Consider the following 25,435-nt stretch of genomic DNA (forward strand, 5'->3'; position numbering starts at 1 on the left):
GATGGCTGGAAAAGCTAGGGGCAACCATGGGGTGATCTCTCCCCACAACGTCAGACCACACAATTAGTCTAGGCTTTCTCACTCATCTATATAGTGGTTTTGGGATAGTAGGACTTGTTACATGGTGTCTGGTTTACTCCAAGGAGAGTTGTCCAAAAGAGCCAGGCAGCAGCTGCAAGGTTTGTAATGATCTAGGCTTGGAAGTCATGCAGCATCACTTCAGTTATATTCTGTTGGTTAAAAGTGAGTCATAGGTAGGGGGGTGGGAGGGATGGGTTAGCGTGGTGATGGGTGTTAAAGAGGGCACGTACTGAATGGAGCACTGAGTGTTCTTTGCAAACAATGAATCATGGAACACTACATCAAAAACTAATGATGTAATGTATGGTGATTAACATATAATTAAAAAAAAGAACAATTAATATATCCACAAAAAAAAAAAAGTCATAGGACCCATTAGGTTCACAGGGGGTCAGGAGCAAGGGAAGACTATAGGGGGACATGAGTATCCAGAGGCCATCTTTGGAAATGAGCTTCTTCCACACACTGCTATCTTTGGAATAGTTTTTGGATAGCATAGAAATAGATGGGTCCTAAGAATGCCTTGATAAAATGTGAAGAGAATGCAAGAAGACAGCTCTGGGAAACAGATGTTTTTGAAGGAAGACCCAAGGAAGAGGAGTCAGTAGGAAAAAAAATATCAAGAGATGGAGGAAGAGAACTTAGAGAAAGTGGTGCCATAGAGGCCAAGGTGGGGGCGGCGGGTCACTGCCACCATAACCATACATCCTTAGATTTGGTTGTTAGGTTAGAACAGGTGTATTAAATGTACTCAGATAGTTTCGATCACCTATGATGGGACCTGGCCTTCTGCTACCAGATTTAAAGGCTGACCTTTTTTTCCTTCTCATTTTATTCCACTTTACCCAGTTGATGCCTAAATTTCACAGTTAGAACTTAAATGGCCTAGTCTAGTGTGAAACATTTACGCTTTAAGTCATTTTTAAATTGTGGTTACATTTGGGATACTTTAGTGAGAGTAGACTTCCATAGACTAGAAAGAATATAGTGTTTCTGACTTCCTAAAAAGGTGAGAGTTCTCTGTGTAGAATGAGAGGGTGGGAAGGTGAAATTAATGGCACACTTCTGCTGGTCTTGCTAGGATATTCTTTTGAGTTCCAAAAAAGTAAGAAGTGCCATGCACTGAACTATAACATAGCTGGAAAGAATGGATAAAATAGAAAATTTAAAAATTTTTGTTTTTAATTAAATGCTGGTGTTTTTTTTATTTCAGAGCACAAAGTTATCATTGTTGGGCTGGATAATGCAGGGAAAACTACCATCCTTTACCAATTGTAAGTATTAACTACTTTAAATTTTTTTTTTTAACTGTTCACAGTTATTTTTTCTGCCTGGGTGATACTTGATTAAAGCAATAAAAAAATTATATGGAACCTAAATTATTCTGTAAGAAGACAGGTTGACTATAAACCAGGAGCCAGATTTAAGCAACTGTTTCAAGAGAACTAGGAATTTATATGACATAGAGCATGCTCACTTTTTTTTGCTTGTAGAAAGTAGAGAAATACTGTTTATTTGGTTCTGGGAATGAATCTAGAGTATTTAAGATAGTTCACTACCTAGTCCCAGCTCTCTTTAAACCCTTAACTCACTCTTACGAGCTAGCAGAAAGGGCCATTTGGGTATGAATATAAAAACTCATGCTGATTTATCCCTTAATTGAAAAATGCTCAAACAATCTTGCTTCCTTGCTAATTGTAATATATTTGAACTTTTTTCCCCCCAGTTCTATGAATGAAGTTGTACATACATCACCTACAATAGGAAGTAATGTAGAAGAAATCGTGATTAATAATACACGTTTTCTAATGTGGGATATTGGTGGCCAAGAATCTCTTCGTTCTTCTTGGAACACTTACTATACTAACACAGAGGTAATGTTTCTTAATATACTAAAACTTCTATGAACAGAATGCTTGGGAAACATCTTCTAGATGTGAACTCTTATAGTTAATCTTTTTGAAATAGCCCAGTATGTTAATAAAAGTAGAGTTTAAACATAGTGGAATCTTTGATTCCCTCTTTCAGTGTCATTGTGTAACTACTGTCATTGAACCTCTGTAGGGAGAATTGGAATGAGGGAGTAATTGATTAGTCTGATTATGTATTGATCCCACAACTTGTCTTAAGTAGTTGTTTTTATAGTGAGTTCCATCTCATAGTTTGTCATTTCATTTCTCTCTTACTATTTATTTTTGTAGGCATAGAGAAAATCCTAGTTAAATGAGAGGGTCCTGGAGGATTGAATCCTGGCCAAACTTTTACTATGTATGTTCTTTAATGCAGCACAATTGCACATAAAAGAATTCTTTTTCTTTTTGGTTATAAAGCAATTTAGACATAATCATATGTTTTTATTTACATGTTATTTCCCAAGAGGAAATTTCAGACCTATGACGTTTGAGAGCTTCATTGTACCGATTTTATAAATTGAAAGGCTGTGACAATCATTTTTGTAGTGCTGATTATAAGGTAATAAAACTCCAAATGTGTATAAACATGAATATTATGTTATTAAGACACTATTAAGTGTCTCTAATGAGTTGATCCCCTAAAACTTCACTAAGCATTTGATCATGTTTTTTGGAAAAGGGAAGGTGTATATGGCTAGTACGTCTATGTATAATGCTGCAGGTATCAAACTTATGACAACATCTTAAAAATTAACAGTTTTATTAAAATGCCTTGGAATAGAACCGGTCTTATAGTAATAAAGCCACATATCAGTAAGTATCAAGTGAGAGTAGAGGTAAAGTAGCAGTTCTCAGCCATCTGCCGTATTGTTAATGAAATCTGAAAAATAGAAAAGACCCTGCAAATTACCAGTGGTTTATCTGGAAATGAAAAGCTAGATCTAAAAAATAAATAGTGCATGTTAATTATAAGCAGTCAAAGTTAGCCTGATGGCATTACCTGTGCCATCATAAAGTGACCACTTCTGCTCCTGTTTCCCTAGTGGTTTTTGGTGCTCGTAGAGGTGAGGAAGAGGTGCAGTGGAGCTCAGTACTGCACCGCTCCTTTACGAGTCTCATTGCATCTTCTGACGCTAGTCTCATCATCAGTTCAGGAGAGTTGTGCTTGCAGACAGCAGGTACCATTTACATAAAGAAGAGAGCATGGTTTTAGATACGGATTTATTTTTTCAATTTGTTGATTTTTAAAAATTGATTTAGCTGTCACATTATTCCCATTATCATGCCCTTTTAGAGTTTCAAATTGATATTAATAAATAATATCTGTAGAAATATCTAAAATTTAGGATCATAATGTATTTTTTTGATATTGATTTCGGTGCACATAGATGGGTATAGTCTCATTACCATTCAAGATATTAATTTAGAAAACAGACATGTTACATATTGGTTAGAATATTAATATCCTAATAGAGTGTTGGCATCATATTCTTTTTTCTTATTTTCTCTTAAAAATTAGCAAACAATATTTGAATTAGAAATGGATCAAACCTTTAGGCTTCACAATGTTTAGTAGGTATCCTTGGTTTTCCAATAATGCCATATCATGAGGTTCTAAATTCTTGATATTTGTGGTCTATAAATCAAGTAAGTACTCTATAAATTTTATAAATATCAAATTGTATAATCACTAATTTTTTTGTAATTATTTTAGTTTGTAATAGTTGTTGTGGACAGTACAGACAGAGAAAGGATTTCTGTAACTAGAGAAGAACTCTATAAAATGTTAGCCCATGAGGTAAGTAAGATTCCGGCTTACGTGTGTGCGTGTGTGTGTGTATGTATGGTGTTGGGGGGAGGTTTTCTTTCTTTCTTTCTTTCTTTCTTTTCTTTCTTTTCTTTCTTTCTTTCTTTCTTTCTCTCTTTCATACCTCTGCACCCAATGTGGAGCTCGAACTCACAACCCCAAGATCAAAAGTTGCATGCTCTTCTGACTGAGCCAGCCAGGTGCCCCTGTATGTGGTATTTCTGTCACATTTGTTCTTTCTACTTTCACATGACAATACTAGTCCAGTTTTTATTTATTTATTAAATAAACTTTTAATTTTGAAACAATTTTTTTTAAGTAAGCTCTACACGCAACATGGGGCTTAAATTCATGACCCCAAGATTGACAGTCACATGTTCTACCAACTGAGCCAGCCAGGCACCTCTACTTCAAATTTTTTAAAAGGTTATTTTATCTGCTGGCCATTCCTGCTTTATAATTTTGACACTTGCCAAATTGGAAGTGTATCTGGAAGTAGCAGAAAGATTGTGGAATCAGTTTGTAGAATTTTATTTCTTTTATCCTAGATTAATTTGGTCTACAAGTTTTCCTGGGTGAAAAGACCTAAATTGGATTACATTTTGCATTTTGTATAGATTAATTATACAGAAGGTTATCATTGGAAATGAATTTTTTTGTAAAGATTTTATCTATTTGTCAGAGCGCGAGAGAGCGGGCAAAAGCAGGGGGAGCAGTGGGCAGATGCATGGAGATGCGCGGGAAGATGCTCCTCCCAGTGCTGTCTGCTGTAGAGAAACGCTGGGGTAACTGAACTCAGCAGAGGGAGAGGGAGGCTTCCTCCGGAGCCGGGGGGAGCAGGAGAGAGAGAAGCAGGCTTTCTGCGGAGCAGGGAGCCCGACGTGGGACTAGGTTCCAGGACCCTGGGATCATGACCTGAGCCGAAGGCAGATGCTTAAGTGACTGAGCCACCCAGGCATCCAAGGAATCTATATAGATATCTATATCTATATCTGTATCTATATATATATTTTTAAAGATTTTTTTATTTGAGAGAGAGAGAGCATGCGTGCACACATGATAGGAGGAGGGGCAAAGGGTGGGGAAGAGGGAGAAGCAGACTCCCTGATGAGCAGGGAGCCGACATGGGGCTTGATCCCAGGATCCTGAGATCATGACCTGAGCAGAAGGCAGACACCTAACCAACTGAACCACCCAGGCACCCTGGAAACGAGACTTTAAAGTCTCATGGGCACTTAGCAAGTCTTGATTGTATAACTCAGTTATCAGACTAATATTTAAATGTTGTTGCTCTTAGGGGTTTCTCTGATACTGTCCCTTTGACTAAACAAAACTATACGACTAGCCACATTTTCTTAGTCTTTGAGAAGTATTACTGGTAGCATAATTTAAAAATTAAATAAACTAAATAATATAGTCAGTACTGATAATAGTAACTATAAAATCATATAATACTGTAGTAGCAATTGATTTTTTTTGTATGTATGCCTTTCATTGTAGATGTTACTTTCTCAACTCATTTATAGGTGGAAATAGAAAAATTAATATTTAGATATATATTTAATTTTTAATTTTAATGGAATTTTAACAAAGCTTAAGAAAATTGGGATTTCTTTTTGGGATGCCTGGGTGGCACATTTGGTTAAGCATCTGACTCAGTTTCTGCTCAGGCTATGATCTCTGGGTTGTGAAATCGAGCCCCGCGTTGGGCTCTGCGCTTGGTGTGGAGTCTGCTTGGGATTCTCTATCCCACTGCCCCTCCCCCCTCAAATAAATAAATAAATCTAAAAAAAAAACTGGATGTCTTTGTAATGACGTTTCATATTAATTTTTTTTAATGGAGAGAGAGTGTGTGCAAGTAGGGAGGAGGGGCAGAGGGAGAGGGAGAAAGAGAATCCCAAGCAGGCTCCAACTGTCAGCATGGAGCCTGATGCGGAGCTTGATCTCATGACTCTGAGATCATGACCTGAGCCAAAATCAAGAGTAGATCGCTTAACCAACTGAGCCACCCAGGCGCCCCAGAAGTCCTTGTTTTCTGTGTGGTGATCATGCCCACCATGATGCAGTGTCCCATTTTGGATTGATTCTGGCAGCTCTATTAAACCCCTTGGATTTTTTTTTTTTTAAATACATGTTGCTAATCATGCATTTAAAAGATTCAATTCTAGTTTGGGAAATAAATAATAAGCTATAAAATAGGTAGAAATCTAAGGATTTTCTTTTCTTTTTTATTTTCCCTTTGATTTTTACATCAAGGGGTTATTGTTGTTTTATGAAGACTTAGGAAAAAGAAAAATAAGACACATATGTATTTGTCTTTTGGCTGTTTTTCACTATCTTAACAGGTAGCCTCCTCCTTTGATTCTTATTCTAATTTGCCAGTATGTAGCAGGATCAAAGAGCCCAGTAGTAAGACTCAAACAAAGTCATTGAATTTTGCTAGCTGGGAGTATTAACTTGAGCTGGTCACTTAACTTCATCTGTTAATGGATGTTACCAATCTTTTATGGATGAGTACACTGAGGCCCAGAAAATTAGTGACTTGACCAGATTTTTAAGAGCCAGGATTTGAATTTAGGCATTCTCATCATTCAGGCCCTTTGTTAAGAAATAAGGCCTCGCTGGAAAGTAAGAGACTGAATGGGGAGATTGCCAGAAAAGAAAGGAATTACGGATGAAGTTGGGAGCTAGATTAAGCCATCTAATAGGGTCAGGAAGAGCCAAATAGGTAGTTTGGGAAGGGGCAAATGGATCAAAGAATGAGAATATGAGTGAAAAACAAATTTTGACATGGGTTTAGTCAGGTGTTTCATATGTACCATAGTAACCAACAAAATCTTATTATCACTAATAATGATGCTTTACATGTATTACTAGATACAAAACTATAAAACAATTTTAAATATTTCTGAAAGCTTTTTTTTTTTTTTCTAAGATTTTATTTATTTATTTGAGAGAGAGAGCGCGCGAGCACAAGTGTGGCATGAGGAGGGGCAGAGGGAGAAGCAGACCCCGCACTGAACAGGGAGCCCATGTAGGGCTCCATCCCAGGACCCTGAGATCATGACCTGAGCTGAATGCAGACACTTAACCCACCAAACCACCCAGGCGCCCCCTGAAAGCCTCATCTTAAATGAAGTGCAAAACTTTGAAGCTCATGAATTTTAAAATAGTTCCAAACACAAAAGGATAGATGAAAGTTTATTCAGAGTGACTCACCTTCTAGGAATTATCTTCACAAATGAAGCTTTGAGAAACAAATTGACAACTGCATATGGCATATGGAAGATGCTAAGTAAATATGTCTTGCATGTGCTGCTGTTCATCTTGACTAAATGAAAAAATATTTTTAGACTCTTCACAACAATCTGTAATAGGTAGCAGAAAGTTTTTTCACAGTTTAAAATGGCTGATGTATAAAAATCACCACTATTCACCTTGTACTTTGACCTCTTATTAAGTCAAGTTGATGAGCAGCCTTAATCCAATATCTCTCTTTTCTGTTGTTAACATAATACATAATTAGTCCTGAGGTTATTTAATAAAAAGTAAAAGAAGATTTTCTTCTCTTCCTAAATACTCAGAAATAGGGAAAGTAGTTATTATTTGTTTTTTTAAAACAAGAAGCCCAAATTTAAAAATTTGAGCCAGTGAAATCTAGAAAAATTAGATTCAGTATGGGTTTTATTTTGAGACCTACAATAAATAGCTTTATTTTTTATGTTTTCCAATTTTCAGCCTAGGGGCTTCTCCAAATTTCATCACCAGGAGTGATGAGTATAGATTACATGCAAATAAAATAGCATAAATGATGTGTTCTAACTTGTACCAGGTATTTCTAATGTCAGAAATGTGCTCTTTGAACATGCCAGCTTTAGCAGTCCTGACCTATATAAGATTTCAGCATACTCTAGCAAGAGATATTGAAACCTGGAAGATAGGAAGATAGGAATTCCATTCCATGGAAAGTCCACCTACTCAGGGATTCAGCAACATATCAACTATTGATACGTGTTCTGTTTTCCATTTAGGGTAGGAGAAAAAGTATTTGATCCTTGATAATGAATATAGTTAGATATACTGGCTATAGTCCATCTCTTCAACTTTTTGCATTTTATATAGACAGGTAAACTGAACATAGGTAAAATAAATTGTGAAATCTTAAAACTTAACATTTTTAGAGTATCCCTTTCTGACCATGCTTTTCAGGTAACTCTGTCATTAACTGTGGTAGCATAGCTGCCATCCTGCAGAGGGCGCTGTAACTAAAAGTCTATCTTGACTGTTATATAAAACATTTTGCATAACTCCTTTTAACCAAATAAGAAATTTATTACTTATATTTTTTATTGACACCAGAAAAAAAAAAGAGATTATTGAAACTCTGTTCTCACAGAGTAAAATAATGTGGAGCAATGTCAGTTTGTATATACTAAAGACTTTCTTGTTTCAAACACATATACACAGGATTGAAATCAAAATATCCTATAAAAATACCTAAGAAGAATGATATCATTCAACACAGTTGAGAAAATTTGCAAGCACAGCACTAAAACCTTAGTTTTCTCAGAATCACTTTATATGTGTGTATATATATATATATATACATATATATATATGCCGAATCTACCAGTTGAGTGCATCCATCATGGGTTCTTAATTCAGGATCCATGAATGGACTTCAGGGTATCTTTTAACACCCTAACATCATATGAAAATCTTTTTTTGCATATATACATATGTACATTTTTATGAGCCAAAGGTCCATAACTTTCAATAGATTATCAAGGAAGTATCTGGCTTTAAAAATGGGAAAAGGAAGGGTAGGATAGAGCAAAAGGAGATGAATAACCATTTGCCTGCTTTGTGAGTAAAACATTAAACCAGTCACTTTGGGGTATGCAGAAAGGTAAAGATGACCCTCATTTTCAGGGCAATAAGTGAACTAATATTTACTGGACTGTTACCCAAAGCCAGGTACTGAACTGGGGTGTTTTTCATGTAGTAGTTCATTCATTCAAACTACATCCCCAGGAGGTAGGTGGTAGTCTCAGGATTTTATAAATGAGGGGCAGCAGCTATAGCGGGAAGATCTCAGTTCAAACCTGGTTTTGAACAAATTCAGAAAAATTAAAGAATTTGCCTCAGAGGCAAAGCCTAGAAGTGATAGAACTTACTAATTGGGAAATACGATAAACTTAATGCTAACAAAAATGGCCCTATTGAATATTCAAATCTAAGAAATCTTCATGAACAAAGATAGAGGACCTAGGTCTCAGAAGAATAGGATTGGTTTAGGATAGCACCTTCCAACTGAGAATTAAACTCTAAGGCCCTAAGGCATACATTGTATATGATGAATTAGTTTGTTTCCTATGCACCTGGAAGATACTAGCTTTAGGTATGGGTACCTAAAGAATAGATTGGGGTAGAATTTTGAAAATCTCTTGCCATGCTAAAGAGTAGCTCTTAGCCATGGAAACCTAGTTTTGGGTTAGGGGGAGGGGTAAATATGTATTTGAAGATATGACTGTTAACTATAGCACTTAGGATCATAAAAAAATGTTATTTAGGGCTATAAGAAATATGTAAATCCATACAAATATAGAAGTGTTTATTTAAAATATGTTTAGTTTTAAGTTTACTGTCCATCAGCATAAGAGCTGTAAGATGCTTTTATGTCAAGTGGTTGAGGAATTCTAGGTTAAAAGATCAAAAGTATTCGGTTAATTGAGTTGGAAAATCTCTGAGTAAAATGCACTGGCCTTTACAGTTTTGTTTGCTTCTGTAGGACCTACGGAAAGCTGGATTGCTGATTTTTGCTAATAAACAAGATGTTAAAGAATGCATGACTGTAGCAGAAATCTCCCAGTTTTTGAAACTAACTTCTATTAAAGATCACCAGTGGCATATCCAGGCATGCTGTGCTCTTACTGGCGAGGGGTAAGAGTTCCTTTCGGAAAACACGTCTTTATTTTAGAAACATGTATTCTTAAAATCAATAAATATTTAAGGCTACCATGTATAAAACAATGTAAGGGAGAGATGTGAGACATAGTCCTTATGTGTAATTAGAGAGTTTTTAGCTTGGTTCTGTAAAGAATAAAACATAAAACATGTGTGTAATACGTGTAAACATACTGAACTAATCCACATGAACAAATAGATGATAGAATTGCTCTAGGAATTCAGAGAAATGGGAGTGTCACGGAGTGCTGGACAAGTCAGGAAACAGTTCTTGCACTGGTGGTGGGTCTTAACACTGTAATGTCCTGTGCCTTGAGTGCTTTCCATACAGTGTATCATTTAGTTGTGATAACAATCCTGTGGACTTTTTGGTTTTAATTTACATTTTATCCATGAAGAAGCTGAACTAGGAAAGGATTCAAGTGTGAGACTAATTTGGGGATACTCATTTTGCCACTAGTGTGGTCAAGAGGGGGTTGTTGCACTTTAAAAAAGGGGTGGGAAATTGGAGAGAGTTTGGCACGAAGGTTCCTGGTTTGGAAAAGAAAGGTAGATGCCTGCAGTAGAATTTTGCCCTAGTCTAATGCCCAGAGATGAAAGGATTTCAAGAAAGAAGTGGTTGTCAGCATTGTTAAATATAAGGTCAAGGATGAGGAAGAAGGAGAGAGCACTATTAGGAGAGATGGAATAAAGGAGGTTAGAAATAGGTTTAAAAGCTGAAAGAGATGAGCAAGTTAAGGTTTTCGTTGTAGTTGTTTTTCCAAAATACGGTGGATCTGTGTATTTAAGAGGATTGAAAAATAATTAAATTGGAGATGAAGATTCTAATTAGAGGTCTTAAATTTGAGGTATAGGATAGGGTAGAAGCTCAGGGCAGAGATAGATAGCTTTAGTAACTCATTGTATTAGTTCACCTTCACCATGGTCTTGAGAATTTCTCCCACTTCAGCTACCTCATCTGTTTCTGCCCCAAGCTTCTGGTCTTGCCTAATATCAGAAGAACCTCAACCCCAAATTTAAGACCTCTATTTAGAATCCCTCATGTATGTATTTAAAAGCAGAGAAAAAAGAAGTAAATTGGAGATGAAGCTGAATCTTAGTGAAATAGAAGGCCCTATTACCTGATTACAGACGATTGATAGAACATAATTAGAACCTCAAAAAAGTAAATATGTTTATAGTTTAAAAAAAAAAAGTCACAGATAATACCCATTGTCCACATACTCATTTAGGTAAAAATACCTTATCCATTACATATTTCTTTGTCAAATAGTTGAATACTTGTTGATACAGGTATATCTTTATACGTTATATTTGTCTACCAAAGGTCTTTAAGCAAAAGCACTGATTTTAATACTAAATTTGACAACAAAGATCATGGAGGATTGGCAGAAGATTTGACTTAAATACTTGGAGTAATTATGTGGAAATATATCATTAGTTAGGATAGATACGAACCATGGCAGTTTCATTTTTAAAAGAGGAAATCAATGGATGATGTTATATCTTTCTAATTTTTGGTTTATGTGGGCTTCCCTCTGCAGTAGTTATCAAGTGGAAATGTTTGGTTTTGGAGAAAATGTTTCCCTTCTGCAGTCCGGCCACCTTGATCTAAGCTCTAGGTTTTAGTATTGGTTGGTTGGCATTTTGACTCCCACCTCTGCCATTTGCTAGCGTCTTTTAAGCCTTGGGTTCCCTCTTGTAGTATGGGAAGGGTTCTGGTCCTTTAATCTGTAAAGATTAAGATAATGGGTATTAAGTGCTTAGCACAGTTTCTAGTTTGCAGTTAGGTAACTACTGTTCATTTAACAGTTTGGACTTACTTTATTTGCCTATTATTTTTATTATTTTGCACCATTTCCTATCAGTAGTTTAAAAGTAAGGAATCTACTAACAGTAGGGAAAGTATGAGCCAACACCAAGATAACCATTTATTTACCTCATTGTCTTTTCTTCTTTTTCTTCTTCTTTTACATTATTAGGTTCATACTTCCACAAAAATCTGAGTTCTGGTGTTTTTTAATTAAACATGGTAGTATATTTTGTCATATCTATAAAAGCTCCTCATAGATAATAGTTAATATTTTATAACATTCTTTCATTTTGTTATATGTACAACCATTTTCCTCTCGCTAATCATTTAGTTTTATTATCACAGTGAACATCTCTTTCTATATTTTGTGCTGTTCTCAATTACACATTGTTCACTAGTAACTGGTATTAATGATTAAGAGATTTTATTCCCTTCAAATTTTTAAAATATATAGATGTAACATACATGTGTATACTTTGTTTTACCACCTCAACTATATATTTAGTTTAATATCCTGCCACTTTTATTTCATTTATATCATGAGCATTTTATCATACTATAAAATTGTCTTTGAAAGGAAGTTTTTACTATTTCATGATATCAGTGTTCTATATTAAATTTTTTCTCTATTTCTAGGTATTTAAATTTTACTTTTACCTATTAAAAATGCTTTGATGAACAGTCTTATATATCAACCTGTCCTTGTCTCTTATTATTTTAGAATACATTTCTAGAAGTAGAAAAAAGGTATTGATATTTTAAATATTTTTGATACATATTGCCAAATTACTTTCCGTGGATATTCATTGTATAATTATTGAGCTCCTTTTATGTGTCAGGCAGTGGTCTAGGCACTAAAGACATAACAAAACCAGAAAAGCATGGATTACTACTGTGTATGAGAGTATGGCTTCACCACAATAACACCAGCATTGAATATTACTGACTTTTTAATCTTTGTTGTTTAGGAAAATGAAAAATGATATCTTTCAGTTTGTTGTTCATAGCTTTTTAGTTGAGAATTTAATCAAATGATTTTATATTCTTTATAGATTATGCCAAGGACTTGAATGGATGATGTCACGACTTAAGATTAGATGATCTCTACTGACCTCTTCTCACAGACTTTGTATAAACGAAGTGCTGGACTTTACCTGAAAGCTGCAAAAATTAATGGTTTAGATATATTTATAATAAACGGATTTAAACTTTTTTCTATAAGAAGAAAAATTAAGACCACTTGTTTGAAAACAAAGATGAAGTCTCACTTTCCAATCTGCTTTCTCATTAGTTCCTTCCAAAGCAAGGTCTTTAAAGCTGTGATTGCTATTTTTTTCATAATGAATCCTCTCAGGACACTGTATAGCCTGTGGTAAGTACAAAGGGAGAGGAAGACATTTTTCACTTTAAGAGCTTTATTGTCAGTATAACCCTCCCTAGTTGAATGTTATTCTCTTCGTGCTCCATTAAGTCAAAATACAAATCAGCACAGATACTCAGTTTCCAATTAATGTTAATTATGAAAAGTATTTTGCATAAGGTTGTGTATGTATTGTGTATATACCTCAAATTCAAGTTTATGGCTTTGATTATGTTCTAAAGAAAAGCAAATAACACAAAAAATAATAATATCCTTTGTTAATAACCATAATGAGATGAGTACTGGCATTGGTGTTAAGTGCCATTTTGTGCTTTGCCCCTGTGTTTTCTGTATTGTACTGACCAATCCCCAAAATCATTGAGCTGCTCTTAAAAAAAAAAGAAAGAAAAAAAGAAGAAAGCTCAACAGCGTGTACCTATTTTTTGTTGATCAAATTACATACATGAAAACATGTAATCCAACGGAGTGGAGTCTCTGCAGATTTTTGGCTTAGTATTATGAATGGACAGAATTTCATGTTGAGCAATTACCAGATTGTTTCCTTTATTGGATCTGTGCCATCTAATTTCTAAATTCTCTAAATGAGAAAATTGTTAATCCATTAATCAATCATTAATTGTGATTAAAATTATCAAGTTATTTTTTTTCCAACATTAATGGGAAGCTGTTGTGTAAAATATGTCTACCCAGAGAAGTATCACCCTATAAATATTAATCAAATAATATACCTAGAGTCTTCTTAGGTATTGAATTATATGTCAATCATTTAAAGGGAGTTTGAGATGAAAAGCTTATTTTTTAAACAACAAAGGTTATTTCTTAATTTGAAAATTTCTCATTTTAAGAATTGGGATAGTTTGAGATTTTTTGTTTCTATATGTTTTCTTTTATCTTCCTAACACCACATGAATGCATTAACGATTATAAAATACAAACTTTTTTTAATGCTTTTAAGAATTTGATTTAAAAGTTGATCAACATGATATATTATTTTTACAAAGAAGTAACTTGGCCCCAAATATCTTATGTTTGCTTAGGATATTTTTTTTTCACTGAAAATGGAAAGATATGAAGGTTGAAGGTATTTCTGTTGTAATTGTAAACAAACTTATCCTAAATGTGTTCAAACATATTTTTGGGTACTCTCTTTGTATATGTTTCATGCCCTGAAAATCTGAAGGCTGATCCAAACTGGCATGTTTTAGAATATTGAAGAAAAAAAATAACTACTTTAATACCAGCCTTTTAGATTTCATGCAGATTTTGATGAGGAATAATAGTATATACCGCAAGCATTGACAAAACTTTGGAAGTTTCTTTCTGTAAAATATACTCAATATCTAAATCCAACTCCTAAATGGGAGATCAGTGTTTAACAGTGGATGTTTTGTGTTTTATATTTATATTACAATGTTCATAATGCAAGTATAACATTTTAATATTTGTCAACTTGCTTTTACAAAAGTAAATTCTAAATTACTAAGTTTTATTTGTTCATATGTTCTCATACTTTTTCAAATCACTATTAGGAATTACTTGTTTTATATTAAAAACTCCCTTAAAAACCCAAATCTATTTTGCAGATGTTGCATTTTCATCAGAGATAAATATTCTGTAAAGTAGTCCAGCAAATTCACATCTTTTACCCTTTTTATCTTTTCGCTTGAATAGTCATGGCTTAGTCCTGTGGGTTGCTGCCGCGTCAGTTCAGTGCTATCCCAGCACCTGCCCTTCTCGTCAGGGTGTTGGCTAAAATTTGTCCTTAGCTGGATGTTTAAAGCATGCACTACATTGTTACAGTTGGTTTAGTGTGGTAGGTGACTGACATGGCATCATGAGAATGCATGAAATCTTATACCACATTTACAAAACATGATTTTTTGTTACATTCTACCATTCTAGGCTAAACATTAGAAATAAGGTTGTACCTATACACTTGTACATAAAACCAAAATTACAATGACAAAAAAATTTTAATTCATGTATGAATGTACATCAAGATAATTTTAACAGTATTATTTCCAAATATGTTGGAGAGCCTCATGAGTAGTCATACTGGCAATTTATATGCAGTTTAAATAGAAGTAAGTGAAGGGCAGTGCTTTTGGTTTTTAATATGCTACTTTTGGGTGTAAACAACCATCTTGTTTAGAGTCATTGTGCTCACCTTTGAAAAGAAGAAAGCTTCATACCTCTGTACATGTGGCTGGATTTGAATATCCCTGTTTGATATTAATTTTGAAAGTCATATAATTATTCTTGATATCTTGGTAAAAGTAACCATATGCTATAAGCATTTAAATATGTTTAATTTTGTGATAATAGCATTTATAGAGTATATCTTACACATTATATTGAGGAGTCTAGTTAGAAAGTTTTCAGTTCTATCTTCTTTGGCTCTTATAATGGGCAAAGAATACAGTGAAGGCAGGTGGTTTGGGGGGCAGGGGGAAGTGGGTATGGGATATGACGTTTTGCCTTAAGAATAAAAAAAAGTGCTTTAGCACTGCTGGCTGGCACTTTTAATGCAGATAGTTAAAGTGATTTTAGAAGTGTGGCGTGAAATAGAAGAGTTTGTTTTCTGGCCTTTAAGAAGTGCCTAGTAGGTAGTTACAGAAAAGTACAGGGAGCTTGAGGAAAGGCAGGAAGTCCCTGAGATACTCTTTTCTTTTTTGTCTCAGTGTATAGAATTAAGATGCCAAGAAATGGGATTCTGTTGTCCTCTCTCTTGTAGGCACTTTACATTTCTTGCTATGACCACAGCAACCACATACAGTACAGACAACCTCAAAATCTGTTTATATTAGTGTAAATAGAAAAACTGTAAACAACTAGATTTCTAGTTTTCTCTGCAGGCATTTTTGGGAATGTATCTGTAGTGTGTTCTACTTCGTATCTAGAGGATAACAGCACATCCCAGATTTTTCTGTGGACTTTGGGGTCATCTTCTCTGTTACCCAGTTGTATCCTGTCATCAGTCCCTCTTTCAAAGCTGGGTAGAGACAAGGTTTCTTTGCATGACTTATCTTTGACCCCTCCCAACTGTCCAAATATCTAGAACTTCTTGCTGCAGATCAGCTTTCCCATAGCTCAGCCATCCCTTGCTCCCCTGTATCTTCATTCACCATCAGTGAAGGTATGTTACTCAATCCTGGAGGTATTCTAAACTTTGCCTTAAAGCCATCATTCCCCAAACCACCAGTTTCTAAGTAGGTTCTCTAGTTCTTTGCTATCTCCCCACCACTGGCTTGATTTATCAATTTGTACTTTGCTCATTAGAGAGTATTGTCAGGGTTGTTGAGTACATCAGAAGACTGGCTTGCTGTATGTACAGCATGTAAATGCCAGTAGTAAGATCCTTTATACTATATTTAACATATTAATGTTTCTTAGTTTTAGCTTCCTATGCTGAAAAGTAGATTCAGAAAGATAACAGAACTACCTAGACTTTGCCAGCTCCTTAAGCTGCTAGTTAGGCATGGAAGGGATGAAGTTACGTGTATTTTATCTTCCCATTACCAACAATGGATTGCGTTTTGGAGGATACCTGTGCAAACAACTTGAGTTAGAAGAAGATGCCAAACCAAATTTATATGTAGTGTTTACCCCAAAGACATCCTTAAAACCATTGCCCACATTCTATTTTTTTCCTCATAGTTACGTAAAGAACACAAATAAACATTAGATGTCTAAAGGAATTAGTAATGAGAAGCCTATCTTTGCAAAATAAACCTGTTGAAATAGGCTTTAAAAGACATCAAAGTCAGCCATCATGTGTTGATTCTGTACAGATGTAGATACAATATAGAAAGTACCAATTTAAAGTTCACCCTATACAAAAATAGAACTTCTATCTCATGCTCCCTCAAAGAATGTGTGATAGTTTTAAGACCATATTGGTGAAATAAAGGAAAAAAAATTTTTAAACTTTGGATGCTAAAAAAGAATTACTGTTTCTATTAAACCCTAAAGTGATGTGTGGAATTGTGAAGAAATTGTGACAGGATACAGTTGGGTTAATTATGCAATTTTTTAAATCAATTGTCTAGTCGTTATGTATTGTTCTTAAAACTAAACTCTGTGGTCTTGCCTGCTAGATATGTTGTTCTTTGAAAGAAGATTCCCATAGTCTATACCCAAGAAGTGCCTAAAATTAATTTGTGTGGGATTTTAAGTCCATCTAATAAAGTATCTGTGTTTTCTATGGTATTATATGTGCTTGGTGTACTGGTGACAAAGCCCTGAGAATTTCTAAGTCACAGTTTGTGCTTTATTTGAGTAAAAAAAAAAAAAAAAACAACAAAAACAGAAGAAACCTAGATAACAAACCATAGTTTAGGAAACATGAGCAAAACCATTTTTTCTCTTTTCCTAATAAAAATACTCTGTTGCCCTTTTGCTAAGTTAGAGGCTAGAAAACTGAACCCTGTTTCTGTTTTTTAAAAAATAGTTTTCACGAACAGAAAATTATATTGTGTGTTTTAAAACCTTAGTGAAACTTTATCGCTTATTTAAGAGTAGCCTCTTAACTCTTCTCATACTTAGTGGTTAGTAATTCTGATCATATTGTTTAGATCTTGATCCATTTTGTGTGTGTGCATGCCCAAATCCTTCCTCTTTGTTTAGATTCTACTTACAAACTAAAATATTTGATAGACTCCTATTATGTTTCTCATATTTCCCTTCTTCCCTCCCTCCCTCCCTTCCTTTTTTTCTGACCATAGAGTGTGACTCTAAATTCTGGGGGCAGAGACTTGACTGTATTTTCAGTGATTTACAGTTACATTATGTTTATATTTTAGATCATCTTGCATGCAAAGTGAAATGTGTACATGATTTTAAATAATTGTATACTGTTCTCTTCTCCAAAACCTCTTACGTTGGTGATACACAGAACTCCTCTAATTATTTTTGCTTGAACTAGTCATTGAGATTGGATAGCCTTTTCTTAGATTATGTCCCTCTGTGGTTTTTTTGAGAGGAGGTGATACCTGCAGAGCACTTTTAAAAATCTTTTCTGGGTTAATTAAGTTCAAGATAACACATTGAGGAGGAAGCTCTAATTATGTCTAAGCAGGGCTCTTTTGGTTGCTAGAGATGAGAAAAATGTATACTAATTTTAATTTGTGCTTAAAATACATCTTACTAACAGTATTGATTCTAAATATGACAAATTCTTGAAGATAGTCTTCCTTCTTTATCGTATTTTCCTAGAGAAACCTACATGAAAATGTGTTCCAAGTAGTCTGTTTGTATAACTGCCCCTCGCAAATTGAGCTCTATGTATATTGACATAGTTGAAGCCACATTTAATACAAGAAGGAATTAGGAAAAACCTCTGAAAGTTTTTAGGTTTGTTGTATTGGAATTTCTAATATGATAAAAGGTTTTGAGTCAAGCTTTGTATGCACGAAGAGGCAGAAAAATCTGTCTTCTCTCTTTATCTTTTTTTGAACTTGTGTTTCTCTGTATCATAAGAAAATTTTACCCTCAAGGAATATTCCAAAAAGTAAGGATCTTAGAGCACTTGGGTGCTTTTATAGTTCATCGCTGCTGATGTGTTAGACACCTAGGGAAATAATGTTTCAGGTCTTTCTTGACAAGACAACTTCATGGATGGCTGGAGAATATTTCTGTTTTTGCAGAGGTTGGGAGGGAATGGGCAGATTGGAATAGGGACCTCTCCATTGGTAAAGCAGTCTTATCAGCTGCTTTGCAGATGTGTTACTTCATTATACTTATAACAGTGTTTTTATATCCATAACTCACTAAACTGTCAAGCTTCAGAAATGTAAGATATTGGTCAGGTGACCAGTGGTAGGGCCTTGTTTATTAAGAAATAAAGGAATTATGTCAAGATATGTTTGGGGGGAAATGAAAAATAAGTAAGGTTTTACTGGTGAATTTCCATGTTTAATATGTATATTAACTTTTTTTTTTTTAAGTTGCATGTTAACCTGGGATAAAGTGTTGTCTCTGCTTTATGCTTTGAGTAAAAAAAAAAAAAAAATGGGTTAAATTGTTACTATTATGTACTATTACATATACCTTTTCTTTTAGAAGGGGTTAATTATAATTATTATTCACACGTCTGTGTTGTCAGTGTTTTTATTCTGATTTATTCCCTGAATGTGTTTAGACTTAGTGATAGTAGCTTTATTCACTGGCCAGGGCTGGGATCTGCCAGGGCAGTTGAAAAGATATGATAGCTGCATTATGCAAATGACAAAAAGATTGTCCTGACCTTCTCTAGGAACCTTTTTATGGAACTTAGATAATAAATAGAAAGCTTTCTATCTTTTTCTTCTGGATATTTGAATTGGACATGAACCAGATAAATAGTGACCAATTTATGTAATTAATTTGTCTTAAAATGTGAGAAAAGTCCAGTCATTTAAAATGAGTATTATTAAAGTGAACATTCATGAGAATGGTTGATAGTAAACAAGAAAAATGAAGGAAAAAAGTTGGGGAAGAGGCATCACCCCCATGCATATGCTTATTTGAATAATGTGTGTCTCCCCTCCACTGGAATGTAAGCTCCAGGACAGCCAGTGACTGTTGTGTTTACCAATTTATATCTCTCGGTGCTGAGCACGGTGCTGAGTGTGTAATAGGTGTTCCATTTATATGTGTTGATAAATGAATGAATGAGAACTAATAATATTTCTGTGGATTTTTTCCCCATGGATAGGTTTTTCTTACGTAGTTATAGCATGCTGACATTTAATTTTCTTATTTAATTCTGCCTTAGTTGAAAAAGGATTCAAGGTGACTATGTTTTTCTCATTAGTTCTCATGGTAGAAATCAGATTTATTTCCTTAAAAATGGCCTAAAAACATCATGCAGTGCAATAAGTGGTGTATACAAATTTTATTTATTTGAAATTTGTGTGGATCTGCATCTAGGAATGTCAGGAACATAACAGAGTTTATTGTAAGCATCTGCAGACATTGAAATGGTAAATGGTACAAAGCTCTTTTGGAAAAGAATCTGAATCATCATCTTGATCTTTATGCCCTTTTTTTCATTTTCACATCTGGAATATCCCTCTTTTGCTACTAAATTCACCTTTGTCCCATGAAAAGAATGAGATTTTCACAACATAAAATAGCCTCTGACATTCCTTTTGTGTCCCTTATGACTGGTACCAACCTTTTGTAATTCTTTGACCTGCCTAAGTGACCAGTTATTCACATCACTACATGCCTTGCATTTTAGCAAATCATTCTGTATCAGCATGGATGAGATCTTTTTGAAGCAGTCTCAATGTTTGGATGCTTCTTGGTTTTGGATTCCCAAATAATATTCTGCTGTATTTTCATTATTTTCTTGTACAAGGAACATTGTGAAGGACATATTCTACTGAAAGCTTTTTTTTCATAGGAGTATTTTTTTCATAGTTAGCAATATTTCTTTTGGCCAGAATTTCAGAAGTGCAACTACTGGATTAAAAGGTATGATGGGGTTTGAGAGAGTACCTATTCATATTTAATTAATATTGTGGGTTTTTTAAAACCCTTTCCACTTTAATAAGAGGATAAGTATGTTGTCTTATTTGCACTTGTTTATTGATACTATTTAGTTTCTTCTTTCGCTTTGTTCATTTATTATTAGAATCTTAGTGTTTTTCTTTTTTTTTTTTTTTTTAATATTTTATTTATTTATTTGACAGAGAGAGAGCAGGAACACAAGCAGGGGGAGTGGGAGAAGGAGAAGAAGGCTTCCCGCTGAGCAGGGAGCCCGATGCGGGGCTCCATCCCAGGACCCTGGGGTCATGACCTGAGCTGAAAGCAGATGCTTAACGACTATGGGAGCCACCCAGGCGTCCCATAGAATCTTACTGTTTTTCATATAAATCAGTTAAATCCTTTAAATTGTAAATACATTAGCGCTTAATCATGATTTTACAGACTTCCTGGTTTGCCCCCTTTAATTTTTATAACTCTTTTTAGCATGTGTTTATTAATGTAAAAAAATTACATAAAAAATACACATTTCTTTGAAAACCCCAAAAAAGATATAATAAACAAAAAGAAAATTAAAATCATCCACTGTCCCACCATTCTAAGAAAACCAGTATTGATACTTTGGGATGGGTATGTATGTATATATTTGAGTGTATGTATTCAATATAGAATTCTAAATGCCCTGTAGTTTTCCCACACTATATTATAGACATTTTTCACATATAAAAAATTATTTTAATGATGTATTTGCTGTTTGGGTTGTCCCAATTTATTTAAAAGTCTTCTGTTGATGTACATTAACCTGTTACTTACTTCTCACCATTAAAAACAATACTGCAATTAATACTTGAATTTAGTTTTCATTCAATCTACAAATTGAATTTTTGTGTCAAAGTGTATGGACTTTTAAAAGCCAATTGTCTTCCCCAAAGTTTCCCCACATCCTGGTCATTTCTTCACTCAAACACATGGCCATCTTTATAATTAAAACAGTTTACACTACATTAACCTGCTCTCACTATTCACAGGCCACCACCACTCTACCTAGGCATTTCCAGGTTGTGCATGTATATTCACCAGTTTTCCCCAATCAGCAAAATGCAGGTTTCTCTGATCATTAGCTTTTAACCTGTTGTGCAAAGCTTACTTGTTAACCTCCTTGTAATGTGTCCAACATGTGCTAATCATTGATTCCTTTTTGAAAGAATAGAAGGGAAAAACCTATGAAAATATATACTTCTAGCTCACCTTTTTTAATACTGGAGAAGGATACTCTCCAACAGTTTTTATCATCTAGCAGTAGACGACCTGTTTTCCTCCTTGGTGATGCTTTCCCGAAAGCATGTCAGTCTACAACTGTCAGCCTTCAATGCTAGTCCTTTTACTTTTCTGTTAAAGGTTCTTTGTCTTACAGAAAGTTTATATTCATTTTAATAATATAGACTGTACTCTTTCCCAAGTCTGACTGAATTCCCATTTCATCATTATCTTTGTAAGAAAATTGCTTTTGATGAACAAGGTTTTAAGTTTCAGGAATACATCTTTGTTTATTTCAAGTAATACTGTTTCATTTTTTTAAGTCTCAGCTGATCCCTGTGTGAAAAGTGTTATCTCACCTGTATAATTACATTTCTTTGGTTTACAACTGAGTTTGAACATCTTCATAAATTTTTGGTCGTTTTATTTTATATAAAATTTTCAGTGTCCTTTGTACATTTTGCTACTGGCTTTGTGCAAGTTTAAAGAATATTAATCTTTTGCCATATATCATTAAACTTTTTACCTTGTTGGTTGTATCTCAAGTTGGTCTCATGAGAATTCAAAACTTCAGTTGAATATGTTAGCCTTTCTTTAGGGTCTATGCCTCTTGTTCAAAATTTTTGTGTGAAGAAAGATGGTTAATGGTTGTAGGATAGTTTTATCTGTCCTCTGAGTGGGTGATAGTGACTTTTCCTTATTTCCCCTTAATAAACAGTTTATGGTTAATGTGATAGGATCCATAAAGAGAACTGATTGGCTATTTGACCTGTTGAAATACATATCCTACATTTTCTTTAGGTATTTATGAGGTTTTGCCTTTTTTTCAGGCCCTGCCTAAGCCCTACATTGAATACAGTTCAGATGTAAAAATAAGTGTTGGAAGTCCTGTGTTAATTCATTCAAAAAACACATTCAGTGTGTCCATCTGTTAATGACCGACATATTAAGGAATTTGTTAAATTATATGATGAAACGTCCATTAAAATTTTTTTACAAGGAGCCTTTAATAACATGGAGAAATGATTGTGACATGTGAAATGGGGGAAAAAAGGATACAAACTTACATCTAATATGATCTCAACTATGTTTGAAAAGTAAATATAGAAAAAAGGAAGAAAATAACATTATTACAGGTTGTAAGGCAATAGCATTATGATTGATATTTTTCTGATTCTTCATGCTTTTGTGTATCCTAAATATTCTCTATCAAGCATATTACATTAATAATTAGAAAACAGTGTTGGATCAGTTTTGTTTGTTTTTAGAATCATTTTAATTGGGATGGGAAGGAATACAAAAATAGTTTTTAATTTATGAGTAAATGAGATGCTCTTGGGTTTTGTTTCTTGTTCTTCATCTAACACTACATTTGGGGGCATGATGAAGAGAGATCAAGATGATTAATAAAAATTAATTAACTAATGCAATACCAATTGCAAACTCCAGTGCAAGCTTGAATGATTTTGATGGAATTCTCATCAATCATTGTGGATATAAAAAGATTAACCACTCTTTTAGTTTATTAGAAAAGCAAAATGCAGTGAGAATTAGAAGAAAGCGGTATTCTTTCCAGTGGGGGATTCAAGGAGGCTTCGTGTAAGCAGGATGGTATCGTAAACTAGATCTTGGACTGGACCACAGCCTGGGTTGTAAGCGCTGTCACTGTATGCATGACTATGCATATTGCCAGTGCTTTAAGACCTCAACTTCACCGCTTTTCAAAACCTTTTTAGCAATGAAACCCCTTTTTTACAAGTGCTGTTCTATGGAACCCTTGTGTAAAAAACAAGTAAGGGTGATGTTTTATTTCTATGCGGTTTCTGTTAGACACCATGATATTTACTGGGTGAAAACAAGAGCAGCTTAATTAAATTTTACACTTATTTTTCAATTTTTGAAAGTCGGAAAATAATTGACAAAAAATGGAAAAGATTGATTTACTGAAGATAGAAATGATAAATTTCAAGTTAATGGTCTTACTGTGCATATAAATGGTGCTAACATTTTGGATTTATGTTAATAAAATTAAACGACGTTTTTTAGGGAGAATGGTAGTCATTTTTTTAAGAAAATGTAAAATCTTTTTTTAGATTATAAAATCACCTGCCTATTTTTGTACTTAAAAAGTTATTTACAGTTTAATGGACTGCTTTACTAATATTTGTCAGATGAGAACCTTTAATAAAAGATGTGAGTTGAATTTCTACAACATGTTTTTCGTGGTGAATATGGCTCTCAAATATTTTGTTCTTTTCTATTATTATTTGATTAAGTAATTTGGTTAGACAAAATCACTTGCTACCCCTTGAAATGAATGTAAGAGCCCATCCATGAAAAAGCAAAATTGATATATGAATAAAGGTCAGAAGGGGATGACACCAAATGGTTAACAGTGGCTTTTTCTAAGGAATGCGGTTATGGGAACACAATCTAAGTTTTATACCAGGTATAAAAATGACTTAGTTATAACTATTAAATTGAATAATTATTAGATTGAATAGTTATAATTAGTATCAAATTAATTACAATAAATAGTATGTTAATTATATTACTGATAGAACACAGAAGTATAAGAAATATAAATATATTTAATGAATAATGAATATAAGCAAATAATAAATTATTTCTTATAATTTTCTACTCTTACTCCCAAAATTAATTAATACACTAAAAATTAGAAAACAAGCTAGTGCTTTAAACATTAATTGTAAATGTATTAAAATTAAAACTACTTTTACTTTAAAAGGGGATTCAAGTAATTCAAGATAAACTTTCTTTTAATTTTAAGCTGCCAACTGATAGAGTGCAGAAGTGATAACTTTCTGAATACTGTTGCTATAAACAAACATCTCTTGGGTTCCTGCCATGTGAAAAGGAGCCAAATGTAATGATTGTGGTCTTATTCAAGGACAGAGTGCTGATGATATCATTTCCATAGACAGTATAATGCTGCAGCTGGCTCTGTCAGTCTAGGAAGAGAGCTCACTTAAAAAAAGACCATGAAGTAATTTGCAATTCAGGGGCAATATTTTAAAGGAAGTGAGCTGGAAGTCTACCTGTTAAAATCAAAGGAAACCTTGTGGGGTTTTTTCCTTTAATATTTTTGTCTCTTTAAAGTGTAACCATACCAGCTTGCATAGCCCATCTTAGGAATTCAGGAAAAGGGGACAGTGTTCAGAATTTTGCTTTTTGGAAAAGTTCTTTAGAGTGAGACCTTGGGGGGTGGGAATTATATAGGTGTCTGGAATTTAAACCTACATTGCTAATTTCATTAAAGACATTTAAGAAATATGTTTCAGAGATACTCATTAGTTATCTGTCCCCTCACAGTGTCAGGCTGACAAGCATACAAGTGCATGAGTCCCAGTGACTTGAAAGCAGAGTCAGAATTCTCACCTTCCTTGGCTCAAGGGAAACACAAATGAAGTGAGTAGCACTCAGTGGACCTGGTCAAAAATCCGTTAAGTACATAGCTAATTTTCTTAGGACAATATTTTAGCTACAAATGGTTTTTTGATACTGTATTGATTTCCTCACCCCCTTTCCTAGTGCCCCAAAATGTGTCCTTTGGCTTCTTATATACAATAGCAAAATAAAATTAAACAGATACCTATACCTACCATGTCTAAGGGTCACGGATGTAGAATATGAAACAATGTATGTTCGAAGGTTGTTTAATCTGGGCGGGGGGGCGGGGAGGATCTATGAACAAATGGCTTGGGCGGTATTAGAGACTTAACAGA

The 25,435-nt window shown here is 34.2% G+C and overlaps 1 protein-coding gene across 1 annotated transcript in view; it reads left to right on the plus strand.

Annotated features, from left to right (window-relative positions):
* The window catches only part of ARL5A (ADP ribosylation factor like GTPase 5A), a 28,098-nt gene extending 10,828 nt beyond the window's left edge, over positions 1-17,270 (plus strand). Inside the window, exons 2-6 of the mRNA XM_032410540.1 lie at positions 1,295-1,355; positions 1,808-1,955; positions 3,709-3,792; positions 9,593-9,744; positions 12,634-17,270. Of these exons, the coding sequence (XP_032266431.1) occupies positions 1,295-1,355; positions 1,808-1,955; positions 3,709-3,792; positions 9,593-9,744; positions 12,634-12,682 (494 nt within the window). The 3' untranslated portion in view covers positions 12,683-17,270. The remainder of the gene's footprint in view (positions 1-1,294; positions 1,356-1,807; positions 1,956-3,708; positions 3,793-9,592; positions 9,745-12,633) is intronic.
* The last annotated feature ends 8,165 nt before the right edge of the window (positions 17,271-25,435 follow it).

This window comes from Phoca vitulina, unplaced genomic scaffold (assembly GCF_004348235.1).
Source record: "Phoca vitulina isolate PV1807 unplaced genomic scaffold, GSC_HSeal_1.0 scaffold1, whole genome shotgun sequence".
In the NCBI taxonomy this organism is placed as follows: domain Eukaryota; kingdom Metazoa; phylum Chordata; class Mammalia; order Carnivora; family Phocidae; genus Phoca; species Phoca vitulina.